Source organism: Ipomoea nil, unplaced genomic scaffold, assembly GCF_001879475.1.
Source record: "Ipomoea nil cultivar Tokyo-kokei standard unplaced genomic scaffold, Asagao_1.1 scaffold1932, whole genome shotgun sequence".
NCBI lineage: Eukaryota > Viridiplantae > Streptophyta > Magnoliopsida > Solanales > Convolvulaceae > Ipomoea > Ipomoea nil.
The window spans coordinates 1,311,649-1,330,463 of NW_017618360.1; the positions used below are offsets into that span (position 1 = coordinate 1,311,649).

Genomic DNA, 18,815 nt, shown 5'->3' on the forward strand with positions numbered 1-18,815 from the left:
GTCATTCAATTATAGAGTTAATTCCAGCAATGGTCCTCCGACTATGTTGATTTTCTATAATTGGTCCTCGACTTTTAATTTGGACAATTTAGACCCTTGACTATCAAATTCTTTCCAATGTTAGTCCTTCCGTTAGATGAAGGTTAAGTGGACATCAATTTGAGGGGTAAAAACGTCCTTTCGCGTATTGAGTGTATATTCCCTCTTTAATTAGTTCAAAAAATTATAAATTGTGGGTCTTCTGGTTGCTGCCTTCACCGGAGGTCGCCGCCGGAAGAAATCTCAGTTTGTCACCGCCAACGGATAAAAACATGAAACCACGAGCACATATCATGAGCCCCGGTGGGGTGGGTTAGGTTTCAAATATCGTGAAATGATCCGAAGGTTACGTTCCTAATTCACAAGTGTAGAACTACCGCCGACTTTGTCATGCATGATGTTGCATCAAGCTAATGAGCCACATTATTCCTTGAGATATGCCTCCAGTTTATTTCGCCATCAGATACGTTATTACAAACTAACTGTCAGGAAGTCAAGAACCTGTCCAAATATTTTGAACATTTCCGATCCACTCCAAATATCATGGTTTTATCCGAGACAAATGCAGCGTACTAATCCATGGGGGCGTCGTGATTAGTGGAAACTTCAATTCAAGTGTGATACCTAAGATCAAGCTCCCATAACTTCCTTACCGCTTTGTTTCTCCTGCCTGTTTGATCATCATCCCCCTCGCACCAGGAGACTGAAAGCATTAACAGCCGGTCGTTGCAGGAAATAAGTCGAGGGTTGTACTCATGAACCCAGGGAGGAGGGGTAATGTGGATTCCAATCCAGTAACCCCCTTTCTATGTCAAATGCAGCAAGCTTATCTGTTTCCGAGTAAACATAAAACATCCTGTTGCAAAAGACGTACACCTGAACAAGCAATACCAAACTCAACAGGCAACATCTGGATTTCTGTCCATTTATTTGATACATAATCATAAATTTCCCCTGAATCTAAAGGCTCATCCCAACATGCATCCAAGACTGTCTATGGCAATCAATATAAACCGTCTGTTATCTTTATTGGAGTGGCCGCTTTTTTGTATGATGAACTTGTATGACTTCATACTGGCAAGAAAGAGAATTCATTTTCATCAAGGGAGTGTCTGAATGCAAGTCTGACCGAAAGCCTGTGAGGATCTTCATAAACATCGGATGAACTACCAATTCCTCTGTCTTTCTAAACGAATTTGTTGGTTCTTGATAATTAGATAATCAGAGATGACCTCATAAATTCCAAGTATAGGTGATGATCTTGCATATTTCATGGATGCTGCTTTATATGCAATGATTTTGTTAAAGGGCTAAACACCAGCACACTTTTGTGTGTCTTATAAAGCTCTTGCCAACCTTGCCAAAGTTAGAAAGACTAGTGCAACCTCCGACGATGTATACATCATCTCGGACACCGGCAATAGAGAACATAAACCTCCCTCTGAGTATTTCTGTGTCTAATTTGTGCCATTGATTCAAGGAGACATCCAGTAGACAATAACCATTCTTGACATCACCAAATAGAAACAAACAAGGACTTTGAAATGAGCCTTCTCGTTGACAGATTATTGGCAATCTACGGTTCAACAAAGTAGGTTCTCGTAACCACAAGATTCAAAACGATCTCCGGCGACGTTCTTAGCCAAACGTTCTTCAGTCCTTGTCCTCAGCCAAGTCATTTTTCAGTCCTTGTCCCAATGATGTATCCGTCGACGTTCTTAGCCAAATTCTGGTCCAACGAGAACTTTCCGCATCCGAACGGGTGGAACCATAGTTGCCGTCGAGATATTCCTGCGCTTTGGTCGAAGAACGAAGCCTAAACAGAAGGGATTTAGGAATTTTGCTATTTTGATGGAATTATACCCTAAGCAATTGAAATGTCTACTTTGCCCCTTAATTTAACGTTCATTTAACTTTCATTTGACGGAAGGACCAACATTGGAAAGAATTCGAAAGTTAAGTGTCTAAATTGTCCAAATTCAAAGTCAAGGACTAATTGTGGAAAATCAATATAGTCGGAGGACCATTGTTGGAATTAACTCTTCAATTATATATCAAAATATAATTAGATCATTAAATTTAAAAAATTTTAATTATAATAAAGTCATATGGTCTTAAGAAAATTAAATATTGATATTAATGGTTATATATATATATATATATATATATATATATATATATATATATATATATGTATGTATATATATATATATATATATACTTATTACTTTATATTATTATTATTATTATTAATTAGTAATTTACCCGCGCGATGCACGGGAAAAAATTATGTTATTATAAATATAAATAAAAAATAGAAAAACTAAAATATTTTAAATTATTTAATATAATAATATTTTTGAGCTTCCATTGGTCAAGTATTTATTATTTTTATAGAATACAAAATTACAATTAAAATTAAAATTAAAATTTTGTATGGTTAATATAATCTCTAATTATGTGCATATTCAAATAAACTTATAGAGAGAATTTACATAATTACATTGATTTATTCTTAATTGTATTTCATCTATATTATAATTTTCATAATACGAATAATAACTAAGATAATTACATTTGGAAAGCAAATTTCAAATTTTGTATGTGTAAATTTAAACTCTAATTGTACATATTTTTTATATGATTATATAATATATAGCTATTTTATTTTTCAAAAAAATATTTTTTATATGATTATATATAATATATAGCTATTTTATTTTTTAAATGTAGTGCTTTTTTTTTTATTATTTTTTTTTATAATAAAGGATGTTGTGGCATTAATTGTAACATTAATTATTTCTCAAACCATATAACTTTATTATATAATAAAGGATAAAGGATTATTATTATTATTATTATTATTATTATTATTATTATTATTATTTTTCTTTTATTATTATTATTAGTGTTAGTATTATTGTTATTATTGTAATATATATATATATATATATATATATATATATATATATATATATATATATATATATATATATATATGAATTGCAACTATGTTGATATTAGGTTATGTATTTTTTAAGAAATAATATTATTATAATATTGTCCAATATTCATTCTTTGCATCGCATGGGTAGCATACTAGACATACTCAAGATCAAATATGTATACCGCTAGTTGCGATTAATAATAGTAACTTTTTGTATCATACTATTTTCAATTATTAAATTAAATATTGTAAATACAATATCATAATTATTTTGTCATATACTTAATAAAAATGTAATTTTAAACAATTAAATTGTGGTTCATGTTTTCTTCTTCTGTACTTCAAATACCATTATTACAAATATTTTTACCTATTTTAACATTACAAACAAATCTTTAATATTTAATCCGTGCATCGCACGAGACAATACTACTATGTAATTAAATCTCTAAACTAATCAATTTTATGTGATTAATCTAATTTACAAAATTTTCAAATTTCTAACATGTCACCCAAAATTTAAAAAATTAAATAATTATTTAAAAAAAATTAAAAAGGCCTCCGTGGCTTCGGTCATCCAGAGACGAAGAAGTCTCCATCGCCGGAGATGCGACAACATTTTTTTAAAACAAATTTTAAATAATTAATTTTAAATAATTATTTTAAAAAATAGGGTGACATGTTCGAAATCTGAAAAAACTTGTAAAAATTATACTAATTATATGAAATTAATTAGTTTAGGGGCCTAATAGCATGTTTTTGAGTTTAGTGACTTAATTACGCAAATTATGTTGTGGACACGAGTCCAAAACGACAACATTCCAGTTAAAAAAAAAAAAGAAGTTGATTTTGTCTCGCTGTTAACGGCGTTATTCGTTTGTGGAATTATGAATGTACAGTTATGGAATTATGAACTTACAATTATGAACATAGAGCTCTAAAATTATGAACATAGAGCTCTAAAATTGTGAACATAGAGCTCTAAAATTGTGAACATAGAGCTTCGAAAATTATGAATGTACAGTTATGGAATTATGAATGCATAGTTATGGAAGTATGAACATAGAGCTCTGACATTATGAACTTACAATTATGAACATAGAGCTCTAAATTTGTGAACATAGAGCTTCGAAAATTATAAATTTATAGTTATTGAGTTATGAATGTACAATTACGGAATTATGAATGTACATTTATGGAAGTATGAATGTACAGTTATGGAATTATGAACACAGAACTCTGACATTATGAACTTACAATTATGAACATATAGTAATAAAATTATGAACATATGTTCATATAACGAAGCGGTCTGAAATTTAAAAAAAAAAATTGTTGAAGATAACAGTGCCACTAACGGCACTGTTACCGTGTCCATAATATATGTTGGACACAGGTCCATAGCATAACGATTGCAGTTTAGTGTGTAGTTCGGTGGCCTATTATTCCTTTAATAATCATAAAACTTTAAATTTAACAAGTTTATTGGTCATCTAATGCCTTTATGGTACACTTCTTTCATTTTAATTTGCATAGTTATAAATGAAATAAATATTTGTTAGTTATTAATATAATAATAAATTATAAGTACGCAAATAAACTGAAATACTTTCGAAAAGTATTGTATACTAAAATTTATGATTAATATAAGTGATGGGGAATACCCTCAGCTCGTATACCCCTTGTGTGCTCAGGATTCACGTCTAGGATTGAGGGGACCACTTCCCGAACACATCTGATCTGGTCATATCTACCTCGACCCCAACGAAGGTCGAAAAATACTCGTGGGGAGTTTAATAGCCACACCTCATACTCGGGTTTCATAAATCAATCTTACATGGTCAAAATGATTGTCCATACATCTCAAACAATGTTACTATCGTTCTTGTTGGTATGACCTTTGGCTATCATAAAATTAATCGTTTCAAATTCTCAGTTTATTCGACCAATCACTTTAAAGTCTTATTCTAGCGCGCGGTAGTGTGGAGTGCGAATTTAGGGGGTTGAAAACATTGATTGATAAACGATATATAGACTCTTTTGTACACAAAATATCTAGACAAGGGTATAAACTTGAGGAATGGGGACTGACAAACAACTCACAATTTACCTCATTTGCCGCTCTTGGGCAAGGCAATAGAGGCTTAGAATTTATATACCATTTGGATATCAATGCATATATGTATATAGTAGTTTTACATGTGCATTGCACGACTGGTTTAATGTCCAATGTTTGTATTTAAATAAGTAATTCAAAATATATCAATTGCACTATTATATAGGAGATGTTCATTATAGTTGACATTAAAATTAATGTTTAATTTGCAATTTTCTAAAAACAATTATCTAAATACTTATTGTAGTTGGTATGGTAGTAGGTACTATATACTAATGTTCGTTGAAATTACTCTAACTTTTGTTAATTCGCTTTTGGATATGTTTTTCATTGTCTTTGTCTTCATTGTTTGTCAGTTTTTGTTTGTTTGTTTTTTTTGTTTTTGTTTTTTTTTTTTGTTTTTGTTTTTTTGGTAGTATCTCATGTGTAGTTGGTTACTGGTGCTAGTTTGCAAAAATAACTTATTTGGTCTAATAAGTTTTGTTATGTTAAAGAAATAGATGCATGAAATTTCCAAGTTGATTTCATTATAATAATGTTTATAAAATTGATCACGTCATTTTTTAGTCATTGATCATCATATATGGATTGCTCAAATTAATCCACACACACACATAAACTTGTTAAAAGTGACGCGAGCGACGGCATATCGCCTTGCTTGGGCAAGGAGCAACATCCAACATCTTGAGAAAACACGCGTTTGAGCACGCTTTTTCGGCGAGGCAACGAACGATCAAAAAGCGAGTTTTTTTCAAGCGGAGCGCAAGTCAACAGAAAAAAAAAAAAAAAAGAACAAAACAAAAAACAAACGATTCGCAAAATCTTTCCATCTCACCTCATTTCAACTTCTCGAAACCCTATACTATGTGCATCTACTCACTGCCTCACTCTTATCGAGAGTCATCGATGCCCTCACGAAACCTTTTTACCTCACCTCATTTCAACTTTCCAAACCCTCTGTTCTGCGCCTCTGCTCACTGTCTCACCCTCACCCGCAAGTCATCACTGCTGCTGACCTTGGGATCCCACTAACTTATTGTCAATGAATAAATCATCAAATGACGAAATACATTGATTTATGAAAAGTAAATGATGTAATAGATGGTAAATTAATAAAAAGAAACTAAATAGATTATTATATATAAGACGATATAAGTAGATGAACTTTGTTTCTGTCCCCTATCATTCTCTTGTTCTTGCTTTGGAGCTTGACACCCTTTAATATCACAAATTATGCAGTGGATGCATTGTGGACACGAGTCCAAAACGACGTCGTTTTCAGGGAAAACGGGTCATTTCAGTTATAAAAATTTTTTTGATTTTGTCTCGCCGTGAACGTCGTTAACGGCGTTATTCGTTTGTGCCATTATGAATGTACAGTTATGAAATTATGAATGTACAATTATGAAATTATGAATGTAAGTTATAAAATTATGAACACAGAGCTCTGACATTATGAACTTACAATTATGAACATATAATGATAAAATTATGAACATAGAGCTCTAAAATTGTGAACATCGAGCTTTGAAAATTATGATTTTACAGTTATTGAATTATGAATGTACAGTTATGCAATTATGAATGTACAGTTATGAAATTATGAACACAGAGCTCTAACATTATGAACTTACAATATGAAGATATAATGATAAAATTATGAACATAGAGCTTCGAAAATTATGAAGTTACACTTATTGAGTTATGAATGTACAGTTACGGAATTACGAATGTACAATTATGGAAGTATGAATGTACAGTTATGAAATTATGAACATAGAGCTCTGACGTTATGAACTAACAATATTATGAACATATACTCCTATAACGAAATGGTCTGAAAGAAGAAAAAAGAAATAAAAAAATGATAACGGTGTCGTACCCGTGTCCAGTATGCAACACGGGTCCATAGCATAACGATTGCTGTAATATAAGTCTTTCGTTTCTCTTCAAAAAAAAAAAAAATAGATATAAGACGATGGAGGTAGAAATGTAGAATGCCCAACGATGGGGTAGAAAAGTTGATGGCATAGACATGGTACATGGAAGTCCAACAATAAAGCCCGCCTAACCTGGAAGTCCAACTAACATTTGCAAGACCTAGACTCTGTACATAATCTCACAGGACAACAACAGCCATAATCGAAAGCGCGCGAGCCGCGCACGCGTTAATTTCTGGCCGGAATGTTGACGAGATCGTCATTCTTAGGAGTCTGGAAGCACAACCGGTGGAAAACAAACTACTGCACGGTCTGTGCTGGACCGTCAAAATCCGGGATCATTCTGACCAACAGTATTATCACGAAGCGAGCCAAAAGCGGCCAACTCGAAGAAGCACGGCAGCTGTTCGACGGAATGCGTGAGCGGTCCGTCGTCTCCTGGAACGCCATGATTTCTGGCTACTCCGAATGGGGAAAGTACAGCGAAGTTTTTAGCTTGGTGTGGTCAATGCACCGCAGCAACACGAAGCTTAACGAGTCCACTTTCTCTTCAGTTCTCAGCGTTTGCGCCCATTCCGGGTCGTCCAGCGAGGGAAAGCAAGTTCACGGCCTGGTTTTGAAGTCCGGGTGCGAAAGTTTTAAGCTTGTTGGGAGCGCTTTGCTGTATTTCTACTCGAGTTCTTGCGAAATTGAAGAGGCAAGGAGGGTGTTCGACGATTTGCATGAGAGGAATGAGCTGCTTTGGAGCTTGATGCTCGTTGGTTATGTACAGTGTAATCTTCTGAATGATGCTTCCAGAATTTTCAACAAGATGCCAAGCCATGATGTTATTGCTTGGACTACATTGATTTCAGGATACTCTAAAACCGAAAAGGGTGCTCAAAAGGCTTTGGAGTTATTCACATTGATGAGAAAGAATGGAGATATCACACCAAATGAATTCACTTTGGATTGTGTCATAAGAGCTTGTAGTCGACAGGGCATTTTGCCAGTGGGAAAGGCTCTTCATGGGCTGGTAGTCAGAGGTGGTTTCGAACTGGACAGTTCGATTTGTGGAGCACTTATTGATTTTTACTGCAATTGTTTGGTCATGGATGATGCTAAAATTGTGTACAGCCAGCTGGTAAATCCTTGCTTGAATGATTCGAACGTGTTGATTGCAGGTCTTGTCATGGCTGGCAAGATCGAAGAAGCTGAATTGATCTTTAATGGGTTGATTAATAGAAATGCAGTGTCCTACAATCTGATGATAAAAGGGTATGCTTTGTGTGGTCGAGTTGAGGAGTCAAAGCGGGTGTTCTCTGAAATGCCAGAAAGAACTTTAACTTCCACAAATACTATGATATCAGTGTATTCCAGGAATCGTGAGACTGAAAAGGCTCTGGAGCTTTTTGAAGAAACTAAAGGAAAACGAAATTCAGTTACTTGGAATTCAATGATTTCAGGTTACATTCACAATGATCAACATGAAAATGCAGTAAAACTGTATCTGGAAATGCGTCGGGTACCAATAAGCCAGACCAGATCAACATTTTCTGCGCTGTTTCATGCATGTTCCTGTCTCGGGTCTCTACAGCAAGGGCAACTTATTCACGCCCATCTGATTAAAACTCCGTTTGAAACCAATGTTTATGTTGGGACAGCCCTTGTGGATATGTATTCCAAATGTGGAACCATAGCCGATGCTCAAGCATCATTTGCTGGCATTTCTTGTCCTAACGTAGCAGCTTGGACAGCTCTGATCAATGCATATGCACACCACGGGCTTGGCTTTAAGGCAATCTCGCTCTTTGAGCATATGTTGGAGCGAGGGGTACATCCAAACGCAGCAACCTTGGTAGGGGTACTCTCTGCCTGTACACATTCAGGTATGGTGAGCGAGGGCACGAGGATTTTCCATGAAATGGAAGCACGTTTTGGTATAACCCCCGCTCTGGAACACTTTACATGCATAGTCGATCTCCTCGGTAGAACAGGCCATCTCCACGAAGCTGAGGAGCTAGTGAATGGAATGCCTGTTGAGCCCGACAAGGTAATACTCGTAGCTCTTCTCAACGCTTGCTGGTTCTGGGCAGACATGGAAGTTGGCACGAGGGTTGCAGAGAAAATGTTGTCTTTCGACCCCCACCCCGTGTCTGGCTGCGTTATCATGTCGAACATGTATGCTGGATCGGGAAGGTGGAGGGAGAAGATGCAGGCGAGGAAGGTGTTGAAAGGATTGGAAGCAAAGAAGCCTCCTGGTTGTAGCTGGATAGAGGTAAATACCAGAACCCGTGTCTTTGTTATAGATAATAGAATATATCCATGTTGTCACCCAGTTCATTCAACTTTGAAACATCTAACAGCTAATGTAAACTCCAGTAATTTCTTTGATTTCAATTCTTCACAATTAACCAGACATGAATTATATGTTACTTAGGAATGCCATTGTCTTGTACAGTTTTCCAGTTTAAATCTCTGCCATGAACTATATACATACATTGCATTTTGTACCAGCTTAGACTTTTAGTTGGGACAAAACATGTCTTTCAATTTACATTAGCGAATTTTCGGTTCTTGATTCTGATGGCTCTGGCTCTTCAGCCACCGTGTGATCCTTGTTCCTGTACTTGCAGTAGAGCAGAAGCTGCAGCATGCCAAGTGGGCACCCGACAAGGTTCGGAGACTACAGACACGACAGTAGTTATCCGACGACCAAGATTATTAACGTTGTACAAATGGAAAATCTAATTTAAATTAAATTAAATCAATTGAAGAAAATTTGTTTTATTTAATTTAATTACAAACCGCAAGAACAAGATCGTGGCTCAGCAGCCCATATGCCATCCAAAGTGAGCTGGTCAAGAACGAAAAGAAAGACAAGTAGAATGGCACATATTCCACGCTCTTTGTCCTTATCACTCGCTTCTGCATGCCACGTGCACAATAATGTTAGTACGTGTTTCTGCATGCCACGTGTACAGTAGTGGTTAGTGTTTGTTACTTTTATTAATTAGGATTTAGGAACCCTACTCAAATGTACTAGCTAGTAAGTGATACTCGAACCCTAGTCAATTTAAACTTGATGATTATTAAACCAGTTGTTTGACTAATTTGACTAAAATTATCGTCTAGTATTTATATATAACTATTAACTCGGTCGTAAATATGTACATACTTTATTGATCAATACTTTAGACTACTTTTGATTTTGGATATTATTAGTAAGCCTAATGTCATAATCGCAACATATTTTTACACTATTACATGTCCCGTTAAAAAAATATCTAATAAATGAAATTTACATTTTTTCTTCACCAATTCTAAGCCTTCTTAGTCTCAAGTGATATGTCATATAAATTTCAGCCATTGAATAAATGAGGTTTACATGACAAAACCACTTCAGACTAAGAAGGCTTAGAAGGTGAAAATTAAAAGATACTTGAAAAGAATCATTATTATATATACAAAGGTAGCAGCTAAACGACGACGTACCACCGCCACAAGAGGAGAAGAGTACATTGACACGGAGGCCACGAGTCCAATGCTGCCGACGAACAGTTTCCGGTGACGATGATCATGGAAGCTGAAAGTGGATATCGCCATGGTCGCCAAAACCATCCCGACCACCGGAAACATCATCAGCGCCACCATCTTCTGAAAATTCAATTCACATATATAATATATATATATATATATATATATATATATATATATATATATATATATATACATTAATCCATAATATATCATTCTCAACGATCATAACCATGCAGCTTAGCTTGCTTAATTACCTTTCTGGCGTTTGATGCGAACCAACAGTAAATGAGAATGAAGGAGAGCTCAAAAGCAATCCCCACTCCATTAATGGTGACCACCGGAATATTTTCCCACCGGCGACTCACCACCGGGAGGCCATACCACGTGTAAAGACAACAGTTGAACAGTGCGAGTATGTAGGGAATGCATGAGAACTCTTCCGTACTCTTCTTCTTCATCACCCTCGCAAAAGTTAACCTGCCCAATTGCACATCACAGAAATAAACAATCAATTGGAGTATTATTTAAAATAAAATAATTTTGCAAAAATTCAACTATATGTCTATATATATGTAATAAATAAATTTCCATCTTCTTTAATAATTAATTTATTTACATTGGTGCAGAATAGAGCATCAAGCTGCCGGCATTACCTGCAAAAAAGATATATGCATGCAAGCTAAGTTAATTATTTTTTTAAAAAATATATCTAAATAAATTATATATATAGTCATGCATATTAGAGACATATATGCATATATATATTTACTTACCCATTACTCCCACTGCCAAACGCAGTCTATCTTCCATGGTGTTGAAGCGGCTTAGCTTGGAGAGAGTTAATTTCTTGAAATGATGAGCCCCAGCTGAGGGATATCATATATATAAATGATTTATAATCAGTGAGGTGAGAATAGGGTGTTAGGTAAGAACATGTGGTTTATTTTTTGCCATTGATTTTTGGAGATCTGATGGTTGTTCTTTTTTTGTGTATTATATTCATTATTGTTTTTCTGTTTTTAAATGTGGGGGACATTTTGGTTATTTAGTTCTTTATTTCTTTATTACTCGTGCTTTAATTTAATAAAAGTCAATGTAGTGTTTGACTTTAATTTGTTTGTAAAGGTCAAGGCTGATCAAGTATGAAACATGATTCTTGTATATGAATGTCATAATTTTTATTCTTATCAATATACCCTTTTAGTTAATTAAGCATGACACACAAGGTGTTTCTAGTGCAATTTACCTCTCCTGTGCGGACGATTGTTATTACATAGTCTTCTTAGTGGTTACATACGTATCTTGTGTAGACTAGTACACAAAAGCAGAGTTTACTCCGTTCATATTTTTCAATAGTGAATGCAATTCAAGTTTCCCTTGCCTCGGTGCAATTGTAAAGTTGGAGACCACGCATGCTTTTTATGAGTAAAAGTAAACTTTAATTTGTGAGTGCGATTTATGTTAAATATGATCGAATTAATCTTAGATACCGGATGTAATATATATTTTGGTAGTAGTAAATTCATTTTTCTTAAAATAATATAAAAGTTGTTCGTGCATGTTACTATTTATATGAAACATTGAAACTAAATGAAAAAATATATATTATTACTATTTATCTTTAAAAAACATTTATAAATAATTATATATATATATATATATATATATATATATATATTTATTTATTTATTTATTTATTTATTTATTTATTTATTTATTTATTTATATGTATGTATGTATGTATATGTATATATTAATTCCTTGACTACAAGTGAAACATCACATTTTTTTATAATGATTAATCATTGAATTATGTGTTGATAAGCAACCTGCTAAAGCAATTGTAAGTAACATAAGAGATTTAGATTAATTGATGAGAATACTAGATGCAGTACTGTAGTCTGTACAATCAAAAAACTAATTCAATAAATGAAATAAAATATAAAAATAAATAAATAAATAAATAAGCAAGAGGGGACGTATACGTCTACTATATGTCTATATGTGCAAATCATAAGTTGGTAGACGAAGTTAATGCTAATGATAATAGATTGTACCAAAAAAAAAATGATAATTGAATAGAATAGGGACAAAAAAAAAAAACAAAAAGTACTCGAAAATGTGGGCACTATCCTAAACTTAAAATGCTAGAAAAATTAAAGTAGCTTAATCATATGTATTTTGAGTTTGTGTTGTTAATATTGTGTGCTTTTGCGTTTAGAAATCTTTGACTTAGAAAAATACGTGAGCTTTGAAAATTTATGAAATCTATAGATAATAAATGTTAAAATTAAAGAATTAAAATACTAGCTGATTTCTCTTTAGTTTGTATTAGTACTTACCATATGAATAATGTACGTATTGATGTGTGGTTAAAACTTTCTGCCAACAAGGAGCTCTTTATAGGGAAGAGAGGAATTTGAAAGCTATAATCAATGGCACATTATACAGATTAATAATATGATTATAACATTTGAAACGATCATACTTATTATCAAAATAATATCAATGATCATAAAATTAATTTGTATCGACTATAATGACATATTTCAAAACACTTGAGTAACCGAGAAGTCCGTATAAATCAAAAAATTTTCAAATTGAAATCGAAAATCACACCCGTATAATACAAATAATATCAAAACGGTGTAGCACAAGTCGGTGCGACAAGTACCAAATCAATATAGCGTGCTTATAGCATCAATTCGTGCTACAAGCAACGAGTGGTGCTTCTCCACAAGAAATGCACGATTTGTGCTAAAACACGAGTTGTGCTTTTGCTTCAATAATTAAGCTTTCATTTTTCTTCACAACACCGAATTATGCATAATCCAAAATTTCCAATTCCAAAGCTTAAACGTTAAAGAGCTTTAGTTAACAAATTAAGCTCAACATCAACATACCTTATTGGCAGGAGTACTACAAATAGCATGAATTGTAATAAAATGATTATCATATGACTTTAAAGCTTAAAAATTTTAATTTCTCTCAAATAGGTTCATTTTGAGAATCAATTTCTCATTCACCTATTACTTATTTTGAGCGTACAATATTTAAAATTCTTCGTCTCACTACTAAGAGTGCAAATCCACTTTGACTCGACCCAAATTGGAAGTGGACCCCACATATATTTGTATAACAAAATAGTCTCTCAAAATGTCATTTTAGTTAAAAATTTCAACGTTGTGGACCTGTGTCCACATTGCAAGGGGTGAATCCGAATTATATTTCACAATTTTTGAACTTGATATTCACAATATTAGAACTGAATATTCAAAGCAAGGTAATGATATGTAATATATGGAGTATATAAATCTGGTTAAATGAAATTTTCAAGAGAAATAAATATGCCTTACTTTTATTTTTTTTTCATTTTAATTTTCAATGATAACATGGTGTAAAAAGGTAAACCTCAAACTAAGAAATTAAACGTCACTAAAAAAATTATGTGTAACGAGTTTGACAAAGAGTCACTCAACGTAAATTTGATTTCGTAGTATAAAGGAATGTTTATACATGTGAAATACCAAAAAATGAGGTCCACTCATTTAGAATATTTGATTGGTTATGCGATTTTATTTATTGGACATTTGTAAATAATAATTTCCATTGGATCATATTCCAATATAATAATTTGGAATAAGAAAGGAATTTAAAAGATATATCCTGAATTTGTTGAAAAGAACCTACCAAACTAAAGAATATTAAATGCATTATTGTCTTGTAAGTTGTAACGGGTTTTTTTTGATAATAGGCTAATAGCGAGTCAAATAAAATAATTTCATTTCGATATAATATTAGTATTTGTACTCGTGCAATGCACGTTCATAAATAATAATATAATTAAACAATATAACATAATAATAAAAAAATGAAGAAAATGTATATAAAGTAAATTATTTAATAACTATTAAAATTGAAATTGTATTACACATTATTAAAAAATAAATAAATTATTATGCAACATTTTTAGTCGTACTCACAGATCGTCCTTTATCCCAACAAATCAAAATTTTTAATCCCCTTGGATTACTTACTCTTCACGAAAGTTTATACAATAATGCTAAATACAGTATAAAAAATATATAAATATAATTCATATTATTTTTCAATTTCGACAAAACTTAACCAATAAATAGATGATGACGGATGATGAAAATCATATTTTGATATATACCCTATAATAATTAATTAGCTAAGAAAGCCCACACTGTTTAATATATATATATATATTATCCTATTTGGTTGTAATCGATTAAGCATATGATGATATAAGCGTATGATGCTATTCTCAATCTTAATAAGTAAACTAACATTTTCTTATTAATAAGATAACCATCTCAAATAAATACTACATTTTTACACTATTAATTATAGTTGAATGTGCATACCTTAATCGAGTATAATATAACTCATTTAAAACTAATTTGTTTCAAAAAAAAAATGTATAATGTGTACTCTTATTAGGAGAGATAAATCACACTTAAATAATTTTATGTGACAGACTCAATCAAAAGTGTGTTACCCACTCGAATCATCTTAATCTGTCTAGTTGTGATTACTACTGGAAAGCACACTAGTCCTATCTTATAGCATATTTGCACATGTTTTAAGCATAATTCATGTTCAAATCTACCTTTATATATTGTATGGGAATGTATGTGATGGTAAATATGTTATCGACTTACCAAAATATATCTTGTAAAGAAATAATTAAAGTTAATTTTATTTTTGGTCTTAGATTTATAGGTGACAGTCCACTTTATTTTAATTCTTTTTTATCAAAATATCTTTTTTCGATCTTAGTATTATTGTGACATAATCAATTTTAGTCCTCTATAAAAAATATAGTCGAAATTTCGTTAAATTGAAGGACACAACTTAAAAAAAAAAAAAAACATGTTTTCATTTATTAATTGTCATTTTGTTAGGGGAAAAGTGATTGCAGATGAGGCGTTTCAGGCGCCTCTAACCTCTTTACAAACCATTCATAGCATGCATCAAATTAAAGCACACAATCTTTATAATAATGTTCTTAAGAATTTATTAATGTTGTTGACTTGCTGTTTAGTTATGATTCAGAAAGAAGTTCAATCAAACATCACCCCAACTTATTACCCAATTGGGAGTTCGATGTGTAATTGCAACACTCATTGGTTTTGTGTCACATCAAAATTAAGTTGGCAATTATGTCATCCCTATATATACCAAGTATTATTAATTATTAATTATTAATTCCTTTTGGCTTATAGTAATAAAGGTGTGGATAAGATGATACGTGTCTCTTCCTTCTTAACCAAAGATATCGAGTTCAAATTCGTCACGAACATTATTAAATTAGTCTCGATGTTTCGCGTGGAGACTTAGTGTACCACGACTGAGAAAACCAAAATGTGGTTTGACAAAAAAAAAAAAAAAAAAAAACTTTTGACTTACATTAAGGTTTCGTCCACCTCTTACAACCAATTGAGAGATTATAATTTCAAATTTTATCCTATTGAATTACTTATAACTTATTATTGTAAGGAAAAAATTGGTGTTTTTAATCCCACAATTACGAGTATATAGTGGTCTCAGATCAGTCACCAAATATAATTATATGTGTCTTTAATTTTGGTCTCTCAATTATTAACTAGTGAATGACACTTTCCCCATTACATTGAATCGTGCCGGTTAATTCCAATCTTAAAACATGGTTAATTCCAATCTTAAAACATAATTTTCAAGGTTAATTTGATGAGTGTTTTACGATAGGTAAGTAATCTGATTAACTGAACTGTTACAACACAAGATCCCCATAGGAATAGCTAACCTATTAAGACTCCTAAACAATAGTTAAGCTAAGTCAAAAGAAACAACAGCCATTGAAATACAAACCATATTATAACTAATATTACTAACAAATTTAACTTACAAATTCACCTCAGTATTCTACTATTCTCATCCCACATCTTCTCTCCACATCGAGGGAAAATTATGCATTGAAATTACAAATTGAGAAAATAAGATTTAGCGTTTTGCCTCAACAGTCTATTTATTCTTCTCCCAAATTTCTGCATGCCACGTATACAATAGTGGTTAGTGTTTATTCCTTTTATTAATTAAGAACCCTACTCAAATTTACTTTTGGGTGAAGTTTGCTAGCTAGTAAGTGATAATAATCCAGCCTAGTTTACTTACCTTATAGTCCTAATCGAATTAAATAAAAGAAGGTCAATGGAGATGGAGTTAAATTTAGAATTTTATGATTATTATATTAGACCAGTTGTTTGACTAAAGTTACCCCCAATGTTTATATATAAGTATATAGCTATTAACCCAGTCGTAAATATGTACGTACTTTATTGATCAATACCTTAGACTACTTTTGATTTTGGATATTACTAGTAAGGGTAGTGCTATTATCTCAACATGCATATTTTTAAAGTATTACGTACCCCGTTAAGAAAAATATCTAATAAATGAAATTTACATGATATAACCACTTCAGACTAACATGCCCCGTTAAGAAAAAATATCTAATAAATGAAATTTAAATGATATAACCACCAATTCAGACTAAGAAGGTGAAAATTAAAAGATACTTCAAAAGACTCATTATATATACAAAGGTTAATGTATATATATTATATGTGTGAATTGAATTTGCAGAAGAAGGTAGCGCTGATGATGATTCCGGTGGTCGGATGGTTTCGGTCACCATGGCGATATCCACTTTCAGCTTCCATGATCATCGTCACCGGAAAGTGTTCGTCGGCAGCGTTGGACTCGTCGCCTCCTTGTCAATGTACTCTTCTCCTCTTGTGGTGGTGGTACTTCTTCTACGCCTTCACGTACGGTCTGAAGTGGTTATGTGAAGGGGTACGTAACTTAAGTCTTATAAACCGCATGTGTTAAATATTTGTATTTTTTAATGGGAAATGTAATGCTGATCGAGTATGAAGCATGATTCTTAGCTTGTACATATAAGTGTCACAATTTTGATTCTTATCAATACATTTTTAGTTAATTAAGCATGACGCGTGCACAAGGTGTTTTTAGTGCAATATACCTCTCTTGTGCAGACGATTGTTATTGCATAGTGTTTTTAGTGTGGTTACCTCTCTTTTGTGAACTAGTATACAAGAGCGGAGTTTACTCAGTTGAGTTAGTTCACATTTTTCAATAGTGAATGCAAATTTTTCTCGGTAAAATGATAAAGTTAGAGGCCACTCATGTTTTTTATGAATAAGAGTCAAACTCTATGAGTGTAACCTATGTTAAATCTGAATTAATCTGATCTTATAATGGTGGTGATACTGAATGTAATATGTAAAATATTTTGGTAGCAGTAAATTAATTTTTCTTAAAATAAAAGTTGCTAGTGCATGTTACTATCTAAGTATCTATATGAAACATTGAAACTAAATTAAAATACTTTTTTTTACTATATATTTATCTTCAAAAAACATTTAAAAATAATTTTATATATATATATATATATATATATATATATATATATATATAAATTCATTGACTATAAGTGAAAGTGTGAAACCTCATATTTTAATTTTTTTTATAGTGATTAATCATTGAATTAGGTGTTGATAAGCGATCTGCTAATGTAATTATAGGTAATGTAAAAGAATATAGATTAATTGGTGAGAATACTAGATGCAGTGTATACATTAAACTAATTCAATAAATAAAATAAAATATAAAAATAAATAAATAAGCAAGAGGGGGCGTATACGTCTACTATATGTCTATATTTGCAAATCATAAGTTGTTAGATGAGGTTAATGCTAATGATAATTGAATAGATCGAATAGGAAAAAACAAAAATTACTCTGACTGCAAGAAAATGACTACAAGTTGGTTATGTTCATTTACCTTTAATTATAATTTGGAGACTTTTTATCCATTTCTTTAGATTTTTTTTTTTTTATTTTTTGAAAAAACAAATTCTTATTTCAATACTGAAGTACTTGCGGTCTGCATTTTACATAGCTAAAATTAACTATATATCTACATGTAATACCCAAAAATAATTAATTAAACTTCATAATATAAGCTAAGGGCGCCCAGGATTTTATTTTTTATTTTTAAAACAAAGTTCACTATATAATTTTTTTCTATTTTATGAAAATGCTCCGTAGTGGGGGCAATGGGATCACTGTCTCCACTAAGTTTATAAAATTTTGACATAGGCTATTTTTTTTTTTCGAGTTAATTTCATTTTTAGTATTAAATTTATAGGTGTTATTTCATTTTT

General features: G+C 32.0%; 2 protein-coding genes and 1 pseudogene across 4 annotated transcripts; 1 reads left to right on the plus strand and 2 right to left on the minus strand.

The window, feature by feature from the left end:
• Window positions 1-398: 398 nt before the first annotated feature.
• Window positions 399-5,101, minus strand: LOC109193878 (annotated as a pseudogene).
• A 2,011-nt stretch (window positions 5,102-7,112) lies between these two features.
• Window positions 7,113-9,812, plus strand: LOC109193833 (pentatricopeptide repeat-containing protein At2g36980, mitochondrial-like). Of its 2 annotated transcripts, XM_019344663.1 has the most exons (2): window positions 7,113-9,299; window positions 9,658-9,812. In XM_019344663.1, exons 1-2 carry the CDS (start codon window positions 7,287-7,289, stop codon window positions 9,658-9,660), a joined length of 2,016 nt encoding a protein of 671 aa, XP_019200208.1. In that variant the 5' UTR covers window positions 7,113-7,286; the 3' UTR covers window positions 9,661-9,812. The 2 variants fall into 2 exon arrangements, with proteins under 2 accessions (XP_019200208.1, XP_019200207.1); XM_019344662.1 differs by lacking the exon at window positions 9,658-9,812 and having other exon boundaries at window positions 7,113-9,537.
• Window positions 9,563-11,397, minus strand: LOC109193834 (bidirectional sugar transporter SWEET3-like). 2 transcript variants are annotated; one of them, XM_019344665.1, is made up of 6 exons: window positions 11,335-11,397; window positions 11,178-11,214; window positions 10,816-11,038; window positions 10,517-10,675; window positions 9,830-9,949; window positions 9,563-9,707 (listed from the first exon to the last, which is right to left on the minus strand). In XM_019344665.1, exons 1-6 carry the CDS (start codon window positions 11,369-11,371, stop codon window positions 9,576-9,578), a joined length of 708 nt encoding a protein of 235 aa, XP_019200210.1. In that variant the 5' UTR covers window positions 11,372-11,397; the 3' UTR covers window positions 9,563-9,575. The 2 variants fall into 2 exon arrangements, with proteins under 2 accessions (XP_019200210.1, XP_019200209.1); XM_019344664.1 differs by having other exon boundaries at window positions 10,517-10,678.
• Between the last annotated feature and the right edge of the window lie 7,418 nt (window positions 11,398-18,815).